The sequence below is a fragment of the Bombina bombina genome, chromosome 4, assembly GCF_027579735.1.
Source record: "Bombina bombina isolate aBomBom1 chromosome 4, aBomBom1.pri, whole genome shotgun sequence".
Taxonomy (NCBI): domain Eukaryota; kingdom Metazoa; phylum Chordata; class Amphibia; order Anura; family Bombinatoridae; genus Bombina; species Bombina bombina.
In genome coordinates, this window is record NC_069502.1 from 436,619,521 (window position 1) to 436,632,380 (window position 12,860).

General features: G+C 35.8%; 1 protein-coding gene across 1 annotated transcript in view; it reads left to right on the forward strand.

The window, feature by feature from the left end:
• The window catches only part of TNK2 (tyrosine kinase non receptor 2), a 555,703-nt gene that overhangs the window by 505,005 nt on the left and 37,838 nt on the right, over positions 1–12,860 (forward strand). Inside the window, exons 13-15 of the mRNA XM_053710269.1 lie at positions 7,909–8,000; positions 9,451–9,495; positions 11,120–12,567. Of these exons, the coding sequence (XP_053566244.1) occupies positions 7,909–8,000; positions 9,451–9,495; positions 11,120–12,567 (1,585 nt within the window). The remainder of the gene's footprint in view (positions 1–7,908; positions 8,001–9,450; positions 9,496–11,119; positions 12,568–12,860) is intronic.

Genomic DNA, 12,860 nt, shown 5'->3' on the forward strand with positions numbered 1-12,860 from the left:
AATCTGGATAAAGTCTATCTCATGTAAACAGACCTGTGTGAAGTACAACTAAATTCATTCACTTATAGTTCCCTGACGGGTCAGTGATATAGAGGTTTATATCGAATAAAGTTGATTTTCATAAACTAAAATATCCAAACAGTACTATTATAATGATACGCAACCATTTATTCTGGAATAGATTCCCATTAAAAGTAGCCTAGATATTCAATACTGTCAAAATATTATTATTTCAAACTTAAATGCAATCTGCTATATGTGTATTTTCAATATGTTTAACAATAGCTAAGTGTGCATTAAAAAGGCACTTATTGCTATGCACTATCACGTCAAAGCAGCAGTGCATATGTGTTCGTGATATATTGTTAGTGGTAATTGCAATAGGTAACTTTATTTTTGTAAACAGCAGTGATTTTGCTACAGTAGTGTCACTGTAGATGCCACAGTATAGTGTTATGCAATAACAATGGTTGTTATACTGATTAATTTAACTAATAGTATTGCAGTAATATCACTGCAAATACCAAAGTATATACTCATGTACCAGTGATCATTGCTCTCACAATTAACTTTATTTCTTGTGAGTGGTAGTAGTATTACTCCGAATGCCTAAGTATAGTTTTCTGCAGTAATGGTAGTTAGTAACAATAATTAACTAAATTCTGTAGGTAGTAATGGTATTACTATAGTAGTATCGATACAGGTACCAGAGTATAGTATTGTGCAACAACGGTAGTGACTATAGTGATTCACTTAAGTTCTATAAGCGTTGATGGTATTGCTTTAGTAGTATGGCTATCGGTACCTGAGACCTAATTCTTAAAAATGTGTAAATATATACATAATGTAAACTTAGCTATGGTTATACTAGTTTATGTACAGTACGTGTGTGTGTATATATATATATATATATATAGAGAGAGAGAGAGAGAGATACAGTTCAATTCCAATGCCAGGGTGCCCCAAAACGTCACTGAATAAATCCAGTATTTGTCAAGACCAGTGAGTGCTGTTTTCTGTTTTTCGTATATATATTATATATATATATATATATATATATATATATATATATATACAGGGAGTGCAGAATTATTAGGCAAGTTGTATTTTTGAGGATTAATTTTATTATTGAACAACAACCATGTTCTCAATGAACCCAAAAAACTCATTAATATCAAAGCTGAATATTTTTGGAAGTAGTTTTTAGTTTGTTTTTAGTTTTAGCTATTTTAAGGGGATATCTGTGTGTGCAGGTGACTATTACTGTGCATAATTATTAGGCAACTTAACAAAAAACAAATATATACCCATTTCAATTATTTATTTTTACCAGTGAAACCAATATAACATCTCAACATTCACAAATATACATTTCTGACATTCAAAAACAAAACAAAAACAAATCAGTGACCAATATAGCCACCTTTCTTTGCAAGGACACTCAAAAGCCTGCCATCCATGGATTCTGTCAGTGATTTGATCTGTTCACCATCAACATTGCGTGCAGCAGCAACCACAGCCTCCCAGACACTGTTCAGAGAGGTGTACTGTTTTCCCTCCTTGTAAATCTCACATTTGATGATGGACCACAGGTTCTCAATGGGGTTCAGATCAGGTGAACAAGGAGGCCATGTCATTAGATTTTCTTCTTTTATACCCTTTCTTGCCAGCCACGCTGTGGAGTACTTGGACGCGTGTGATGGAGCATTGTCCTGCATGAAAATCATGTTTTTCTTGAAGGATGCAGACTTCTTCCTGTACCACTGCTTGAAGAAGGTGTCTTCCAGAAACTGGCAGTAGGACTGGGAGTTGAGCTTGACTCCATCCTCAACCCGAAAAGGCCCCACAAGCTCATCTTTGATGATACCAGCCCAAACCAGTACTCCACCTCCACCTTGCTGGCGTCTGAGTCGGACTGGAGCTCTCTGCCCTTTACCAATCCAGCCACGGGCCCATCCATCTGGCCCATCAAGACTCACTCTCATTTCATCAGTCCATAAAACCTTAGAAAAATCAGTCTTGAGATATTTCTTGGCCCAGTCTTGACGTTTCAGCTTGTGTGTCTTGTTCAGTGGTGGTCGTCTTTCAGCCTTTCTTACCTTGGCCATGTCTCTGAGTATTGCACACCTTGTGCTTTTGGGCACTCCAGTGATGTTGCAGCTCTGAAATATGGCCAAACTGGTGGCAAGTGGCATCTTGGCAGCTGCACGCTTGACTTTTCTCAGTTCATGGGCAGTTATTTTGCGCCTTGGTTTTTCCACACGCTTCTTGCGACCCTGTTGACTATTTTGAATGAAACGCTTGATTGTTCGATGATCACGCTTCAGAAGCTTTGCAATTTTAAGAGTGCTGCATCCCTCTGCAAGATATCTCACTATTTTTGACTTTTCTGAGCCTGTCAAGTCCTTCTTTTGACCCATTTTGCCAAAGGAAAGGAAGTTGCCTAATAATTATGCACACCTGATATAGGGTGTTGATGTCATTAGACCACACCCCTTCTCATTACAGAGATGCACATCACCTAATATGCTTAATTGGTAGTAGGCTTTCGAGCCTATACAGCTTGGAGTAAGACAACATGCATAAAGAGGATGATGTGGTCAAAATACTCATTTGCCTAATAATTCTGCACTCCCTGTATGTATATATATATATATATATATATATATATATATATATATATATATATATATATATATATATATATATAGAGAGAGAGAGAGAGAGAGAGAGAGAGAGAGAGAGAATAAATATATACTGTATATATATATATATATATATATATATATATATATATATATATATATATATATATATAGAGAGAGAGAGAGAGAGAGAGAGAGAGAATAAATATATACTGTGTATATATATATATATATAGAGAGAGAGAGAATATATAATGTGTGTATATATATATATATATATATATATATATACTGTATATACACACACACGTCATAGAGGTTTGTACCTTTAAAAAAATAAAATCATGTTAGTGGTCCACGGATTCAAAATTGTGAGTTTAGTGGTCCCTGAGGTCCGAAAGGTTGGCGACCCCTGATCTAAAGGTCTCTGGGCGGCCGAGATTATTAAAGAATGCTCTCCAGTACTTCTACTTCCCTGGTGGAATGATCTAAAGCCACTTTTTACCCTGAAAGCAAGGTGTCTCGCTAAGGTGCATATACTGCATTTTCATATAGGGAGGAGATGCATACATTACAAAAGAGCACAATAAAATTTGTATTTTAAAATTCTTACAAAACTAATAATTGAACCATTCACACAAAAATACACAGGAAAAATTGTACGGTATTGTTAAGGTGCATCAAAAATCGTAACAAAATTCTTCACCAAAAATCGATCAAAAACGTAAAATTTGTATGTAAATCGGACAGGAATAAATTGTATTAAATATGCACAGAGTAAATCGTAACTTATGTACACAGCATGTGCAAAAATACACTTAGAAATTTGTTCTTATAAGTACATAATACAAAACGTAATTGTTGTTTTTTCGTAAAATGGGCTGAACATGAAATGGGCTGTATATGAAATTGATTTAATAATCCCAGCGTAATTCTGTAAAGATTTTCACACTACATATCTCACAGATGTTTCCTGCAAACTAAAATATTGCGAGCTTTTCTCAAAACACTCAGAATACTTATAATCCTAATAGAAAAACACATGCATACGAAAATATAGACCATTGGACGATGCTATACTCAGAAAGAAGCGTAATGTGATTTATATTGGCTGCAGGATTTCATTTTTAAAGTGCGCCTCCTGCTCACTGATAACTTTGCTTTAAGGAGCAAAGTGTCCATTTCCAGTTAGGTCCATTACTTTCAATAGGACACATCTTGCAGACATCCCAATCTGCAAAATCTTATTTCAGGGAGGTGGCTTCACCTGCTACTGCGCCGCCCCCCCCCCCCCCCCCAGTTATATATTGGACACCTTGAATCCCTAAATAAGATAGAGACTTATCATTAAAGTAGCTTCTCACTTAAAGGGACAGTCAAGTCCAAAAAAAAATTTCATTTTTCAAATAGGGCATGTAATTTTAAACAACTTTCCAATTTACTTTTATCAACAATTGTTCTCTTGGTATTCTAGTTGAAAGCAAACCTAGGAAGGCACATATGATAATTTCTAAGCCCTTGAAGGCTACCTCTTTTTTATTTACTTTTCACAGCAGGGGAGAGCAAGCTCATGTAGGCCATATAGATAGCATTGTGATCACGCTTGTGGCTAGTGGCAGACACTGCACTAATTGGCTAAAATGCAAGTCAATAGATAATAACTAAAAGTCATGTGATTAGGGGCGGTCAGAAGATGCTTAGATACAAGTTAGTCACAGAAGTAAAAAGTGTATTAATATAACAGTGTTGGTTTTGCAAAACTGGGGAATGGGTAATAAAGGGATTATCTATCTTTTTAAACAACAAAAATTCTGGTGTTGACTGTCCCTTAAAAAAAAGGAACTTTATTGCACAACCACATACAACAAACCTATTTTTCAGTGATCGTACGCTTGTTGAATGCCTAAATATATTAGAATATGAAGTTTAATTACGTGCAGTAAATAAGGTAGTATTTGTGTTTTATTTTATTAGAATCAGTGGGGGCTTTTTGGTTACTGATGCATGCTTTGAGGGTTCTATAATGTCCCAGCAACTAAAGGCATTCCTTAAAGAAACACTTTTCCGGATTTGGGCCACATTGGATCATGGTACTTGGAGTTTCAGGGAGATTGCTTTCCATTTGCTGGCATCAGGGAGCCGCTATTACAATCAGGGAGACTCCTTAAACTTCAGGGAGAGTTGGGATGTCTGCATCTTGTCACTCGCAGGGACAGCCCCTTTTTAATATAGTTCCTCTAGATCAGCCTCTGCGAGGGTTGGCGTGAAAAACCACGTCTGAACTTGCAAGGTTTAGTACATCTGGCCCTTAGTAGAAGGCTTACTAAACACCCATTTGTCTATCATCATATCCTGCTTCAATAACTTTAACTCTGAACTTGTAGAAAGGGATTTAACTGGGTTGTCAAAGAGCATCTTATATATTTTATTGTTGTATGGATTTACTTCCTATAACTGTATTTTCTACCAAGAACTCTAAAGATTTGGTAGGCAAGTGATCTATAATCTGTTACCACAAATAATTATAAAAGTAGGTAGATTGAAAATATATTCAAATCAATGTAAACAAAGCAATTTAAACAACTATTGGAAAAACAATAATATTATTGGGAATATATGTAATCCATTGTGGCCAGTTACTCTTTCTGTTCCAGCGAAAGTAACTGTAGGACAGTGTTTAGTGCTTTTTTTGTATTTTAATACAAATGTGTTTTTTTTGTTTGTTTGTTTTTAAGTATAAATGCTTTGTTTAAGGCATTAGTGTTTCTGTCTCTTTCATAATAGTAATGCACTGGCAGAAAAAAAATCAGCAGTTATATCCAGAGGCGTAACTAGAAACTCCAGGGCCCCGGTGCAAAAATCCATGAAGGGCCTCCCGTCATAGACATTCATAAGGACCCACAGTCACCCATGTGCACACACATATGGCTTCTGCAATATTAATACTTCACAAGATATGACGCAGGAGAGTGTATTAGCTGGCACAGTATGTGTGATTGATATGTATATATATATATATATATATATATATATATAAAACATGGAAGGGAACTGCACTCCAAGACCGGATCAGGTACACATCCTGTGACTCAGTAACATCCAGCCCTGGGTGCTAAATAGCACTCCAAAAAAGCTGTGATGTCACCAGAGCCACAGGCAGTTAACCCCAGTCCGGAATGGGTGCAAGAACCAAGGGAGATTACAAATAAAAAGTAATACAACACATAGAAACACCCAGCACTCACCAGCTAGCTCACAGCTAAGATAAAATCATAACTGGAAAGGTTAGTCACCGCATCTGGCCAAATGGGATATATATATATATATATATATATATATATTTATTTTTTTGATTGATTGATTGGAGTAGGCAGCAAATGGGAAATCGATAACTGTGATTAGAAAGGTTAGTAATCAACAGGCAAATTATTTATTTGATAAATCAGTCACATTTGATCATTTATTTGTGTGTTACATAGAAAGATATAAATTTACACTTTGTGTAGCATTAAGATTGACTTTAGTGACAAGTAAATTAGAGATTACAGAACATGCCTTACAACTGGTGCACATATTCATCAGATCAGTTAGTAATAAAATTAAACTGTTCCCTACAGACAAAGAATCAATATTAACATTCAAAGTTATGGTTTCCAGATAACTGCAGATGTTTAGTAACACCCTTGTGTCAGATTTATCATCTAATTTGTATGATATAGACTTATAAAAATAACTCACCAATGGTAGAAAAATATAATGGCAATATTAATTAGGAAAGGACTTCCAGTAACTTTATCTGACTTGTTGATTGATAAAAAAGGCAGGTACTTTATTATGCTCTTACACATAACAAACCAGAAATATATAAATGCAACGTATACGGGCCCTGTGAAATTCAACCATAATTTTGTTGAGACTTGCAGACTAAACTACTACAGTATTCTAATAGTCCCTTAATGATAGGATGGGACTACAAGTTGGGCCACGCCCTACCTCTAGATTCTATAACGATATCTCTTTGACTATTTGGAGCTCAGTCCTATTTGACCAGCAATAAAAAGGGGCTTATATTAGAACATTTATATATACCATGGGTGAGATAGGTTTGTGGTGGCTACAAAATCAAGAACAAAATGACTTTACATGCCTGTGCAAAATATACAATACCTTGTCCAGAATAAACCTCTAGTGTTTCATGTATAGATATCACACTAGTAAGAATATCAGACCATGCTCCTTTATGGTTATTGGTAACCTAATCTAATCAACAAAAATAAACAAAATATGCCCAAGGTGCATGGATGGATATATTATTCCCCCTTTACTTATATCACAACTTAACAAAATCATTTATATGTCCAATGGAATTACTTTTACAGCAAACTATTATACAAAGCATAAAAAACAGCAAATAGATTACTTGAGCAATTAACTGAAGCATATGTTAAGTACCTTGACTGCCTAATTGTTCCTTTAGGTACACAGCCCTATTAGGCAATCGTATATCCTGATATGGCAACCAACAATATATATATATATATATATATATATATATATATATATATGTGTGTGTGTATATATATATATATATATATATATATATATACACACATGTATACCTCACTTTGCAGCGCTTCATTAATACGCTGCTTTGTGGAGCTGAAGTTCAACCTCCAAGTAGTTTCAAACATTGCTATAATCTTTGTGGTTTTGCAAGAAAAGCGACTGGCACCATTTTGTTATGCACAGTTCACTCTGTTTACAGCATTACAGTGCAATTTGTGTCTCAGTGTTATAGTCTGGCAAATTGTACTACAGTAATTGTCACTATTTTACAGGTACAGTATTTATTGAATACTAATTGAATACTTTGCTGTGCTGGTGTTTAACTAAACTTAGCGCTATTGCACCCATAATATAGTTTATTTCAAACATGTTTTTAAACACATTGGCAAGTGAAAAGAAAGATAAAACCGCCTTGGTTCACTTTAAGGCGGTTTTAACTTCACAGCGTGGCTCATGTCCCTAACCATACACACGCATGCCTTCACTGACTCCTTATATACTATAGCTGGCTAGTAATTTTTCTGAATTGCTTCTACATTTTACTTAAAAAAATATCAGTGTAGCTAAAAACAACCATTTTATTCTGCTTTTAAATTATCTCAGGAAAAACTTCTATGCATTGCCTAGTCATTTTTTTTTCAATCTAGGAAAGCACTGATGAGTTAGACCTTGATGTGTGCTTTGGTTCCCCCTGCAGGCTGTACCTGGGAAATCCCATGGATCCACCTGACATACTAGGACTTGATCAAGGCACCACCAGACCCACACAGCTCCCAGGAAGGGCAAAAAGTAAGTGAGGTATTCCCTTTTCGAGGTGCACCCACTGAACTCATATATTAGACAATTGTTGATGCATGATGTCTTTAGATAAAGCAATAGTCTATACTATGTATGTTTTTAGTGTTGCCTTTTGAAAGGCATAGTGTAGTGATTTACAGTTAGTGTGTATTTATATATATATATATATATGCAATTGAATTTAATATGCTTTATGTTTTTAATAAATAAAAAAGATCTGCTGATTTTAGAAACTATTTATAATTTATTTTACAGATACTGCAAAAAAAAAATGTAGGAGGTTTTCTTGCTCAAATGCATTTTGTGTTTATATATTTTTTTAATAAGTTACATTTTCATATTTTCACAAATACAAAATGTAGTGACAGCCAAAGGCGTTAAACTACTTATATAATCAAGAAAGCATTTTGTCTAACCATTAAAGTTTCACATAGAGCCTATATTCAGAATCTATAGAAAAGAGGGGAGGATAGTAAAGAGAAAGGAAGAGTGGAGATGTTACCTGTGCCCAGGGTGGAGTTTCCTCAGAGGAGTAAGACAGTCAGTGATTCCCTGCCCCATTTAGGTTAGGAGTAAGTTGTACTCAGAAGAATCTCACATCGTAAAGTTTTTGTCTCCTAAATGCATATTTGTTTTACACAGAATTCCAGTGAGTTCGGTACTTTATTTTCCTGACTTGTTATCTTACTGCAGTATGCAAACATGAAAAGATAACTACGCTTTGAAGGAAATAGATGATGACTTCTCAGAAGGGATATTGTTTGGTGTTGGAACAAATATCCCTTTGGGCATCCTTATATTTTCTTAACTGAAAAGGTTGACTGATGTATTTGAAAAATTCCAATACCATCCATAAACTCTCTGGGAAACACACAGGAGGGAATAGTGGGGTACAATGATTGCTATGAAGTTTGAGAAAAGGAGAATAAGTGAGAACAGCAGCAGTAGGAGGCTTTAGTGTTAGTGTTCAGAAGGAAGTGAAGTTTCAGAAATAGAGAAAATGTGAGAGAGAGGTTCTGAGATGAACTGTGAATTTAAATACCCTCATGTTACTGATGTTTATAATTCATAACTATAAACCACAAAGTACCTAAAAGAAAAGTGTGGATGTTGTTCATCACATAAGACCTGACATCTGCCATTTTACACATGTGCAAAGTGCCCCCACTCATTTATTTAACTAATATTGCCTATTCATATATCTTGTTTTTTACCATGGATTCTCTAATTAATGCTTTCTTCCCCATTTCTCCTTCTCTCCTATTTCTTTGCTGTTTATATATTGCTGGCTGGGTTCATATTTCCATGTTTTCTCTGTTCTTGACACTCCATCTTTTGTATTTTCTCTTGTACAATCATTGATTATTTGTTATTTCTACATTGCTATTCCTGCCTCCCTCTCATTTTCTGTTTAAATTATTCATGGCCTCACTTCTCTCAGGGGAGCCACCACCTCGCCCTCCTCAGCCGGCTTTTATGGTTAAGCGTAAGTCTCATCATTCTTTCCTGCGTGCACCCTGTTTCTGTCCACTCTGTGCCCATGTAGTACCTCTCTTTCAAGGTACAGAGCATATAGCCTGCTGGTCTTTGATATGATCTGTGTGAAGTGCTCCTAACAATTGTTGCTAAGTATTGTTAACATCTAACCATCCATGTATCAAATATGTCTACATAGTCTTCCTAAAACACTAAAACTCACACATTTTGGTCTGCGCATGTTCCACCATATGTTCACATGACTTGAGAACTCTTTTACAAAATACATGGTCACTGTAAAGGACGGTCATCCTAATCCAAAGAAGACCTTCAACCCTGAATCAAGAATACTCAGCACATATTTATCCAATGCACAATATATGGCCTCTATAGAGACTGCGATCTGTATCTTATGCACTTTCTGCTGTCCTGGAAAGAGAATGTGAAATCTGTTTTTTTGTGCATGTTTCCATCCCTGCACTTTTTTTTAAGTTATTCCCAAGTGTGAGTGACATTTAAAAAAAAAAACAACAACTGCATGTGTTGTGCTTTGTTTTTGCTCTTGTGTATATTTTATATTATAGTATCTAAATAATTAAATTCATTTGTTAAATTAAAATGATGCTGAAAATACAATCAATAATGTCCCCCATTCCTATCTATTTGAGTCTGCGGTATGAAAGCTTTGAATTCAACTCAATTGCTTTTTCACTTCCTTTTTATGGCATTCCAATCCATTACAAGCATTGTCATTCAAATTTGCTCAGCTGCCAAAATGACATATGTGATATTATAATATCTTCAGTTATTCTTACAATCAGATTGGGTAAATATGCAAAACCACCAAGTATCAGTATTTTCCCAGGCTTTTCAGGGGGAGATTCTAACTTGGATTTCTGCAGCCATTCAGAAGAGCAAATTATACGTACGTAGTCAATGCTAATGAAACATAATGGCAAATTGATTCAGTATTGATTATGCCAGCCCAACGTGAATAATATAATAATATCACTTGTTAATATGCAACTGAAAATATAATTTTGGATATTATTCTTAACATTATTAAAAGTACAGACACTTGATTGAAAACATTTTGAAGAACATATTGTAAATATGGAACTTTTCCCCAACCTAAAGTGTGATTTGAACAAAATATTTAACTTTAATTAAAAATCAGGAAGTTTTTATGTTTATTAAAATGTAAACTGATTATACATGAAAAATCAACAGGTCAAGTGCACTGTTGATTTAAATTTAAAAAAATGTCATATACATTTGCATAAAGTGTTTTCTGATGGATTGGAGTTCCATTGAAGAGGGTTCCCAAAGCTTAGTGCTTGGTTTTTATGGTGACAAGTTAATACATTTACAAGTATGTAAATTAGAGCTGTAAATGATCACTATAGTGTTATCTACTCATTGTTATACATAATTCACCAATTAACTCATAGGGAATTTTGCAAACTGAAGTTTAAACACTGCAAAGAGAAATAAATAAATATATATATATATACACGTGCTTACTTGTCTTAGTTATTATTTTACATGGCTTAGGTCATTAGTTTCTTTCCCTTTTATTGTTTAATTGCTTATTTATTTCACTCTCAGATAACAAATCATATTTTGTATTTCAGAACCTCAATATAATCCTGTCAACGGGGAGGACGATTCCCTTACGTCTGGAATTAAAAAACTCTGTCTCAAGAAACCAACACCGGCTAAAGGACTCAAACTTGTCAAACCTTCTTTACGGGTGGTTGGTACAAAAGCATCTGATCGGCAGATACTTGGAATAAAAAGCAATAGTTTTTCATCAGGAGACTTTGCACTTATTGACTTTGAAGAGGAGGTTAGTCCACTCAGCCCAAGCTTTGTTTCTCCTGCAATTGAACAAACTGCTCCATCTTTAGCAAAATTGGCCATGGAGGCATTCTCATTGCTGGATAAAACACCTCCCCAGAGCCCCTCCCGATCCCTTCCTCGCCCTCTCCATCCAACTCCTGTAGTCGATTGGGATTCCAGGCCACTGCCTGCACCTCCAGCATATGATGAGGTTGCACAAGATGAAGATGATTTTGAAGTGTGTTCTATTAATAGTTCTGATGTTCTAATAGCACAGAGAGAGAAAGTCAGTAAGAACCTGCTACAAAAGACTAAGGAAAAGGGAGAGACAAATTATGGCTATGATCAAGAAACTGAGTGGGCACAGGGTCGAGGCAAAGTGGAGGACAATCTCTTCTTGCCACCAAAAGAAGCCAAGCAGCCCAATTTCTCACAGACATCAGAGATCTTTGAGGAGCTTCAACAAGAGTGCATGAAAAAGCTAAATGTTCCTGTATCCTGCTCACTAGCATCCACACCAAGCCCAAGTTTATCTATGGTCAGTATTGATGTAACAATATCAGAGGATAAACCTCAAATCCCTCCCCGTATTCCAATTCCTCCAAGGCCTAGCCGTCGTAATGAACATGAACGCTGGTCTGGTGAGCTTTCTCCAGCCTTTGGGGGAGAGGAGGTTGGAAGGCCACCTCTTCTTCCTCCAAGAGATCCTTTATCTCAGCCCACTTCTAGGACTCCTAGCCCCATGGCTTTTCACGTGGGATCCCCCCAGCAGAGGTCCAACCTCTGCTCTCCCTTGTCCATTGGTTCCTACCTTTCTACATCTCCTGGAAAACCGATGCCCACCACCCAAAGTTTTGCTTCTGACCCTAAGTATGCTACTCCAAAGGTTATTCAGTCACAAGGAAAAGATGCATCCAAAGGCCCTTGCATCTTACCAATTGTGAAAGATGGCAAGAAGGTCAGCAACACACACTACTACCTTCTACCAGAAAGGCCTTCCTATTTGGACAAGTATGAAAAGTTTTTTAAGGAGGCACAGCAACCACAGGAGACTTCAGTAACCAGAAGTATCACCACTGCAACTGTAAAGCCTATGGTGCAACAGACAGACTATAAAGCTAATTTTTCATCAAACAACAGCAACTGCTCATCCAAAAGTGGTGTGAAAACCTCCTGCAGCTTACAAAAGATTGTTTACGATGGGCCAGATTGCTTCACTCTGCCAGAAAAGATTAGACTAGTAAGTCTTTAAACAACCATGCTTCTTTTATCATCATCATGATGATAACAATGTGTTACCTTTGGATTAACCTAAAGTTATTTTTTATATGTTTCTGGTTTTAAAATTTCTGCAGACAAATTGTCTTTATTAGTCATGTTAAAATATTCAGCTCTCCTTTTCCTATTGAACTTAATATGAATTGTATTTACCTGCCAAGTCTCTTAGAGCAGTTTATATTTTTATATTAGAAGATTCATTTCGAGATTACGAGTTGAGCACAAACGTTTGCACGCAAGTGATATTTGGTTTTC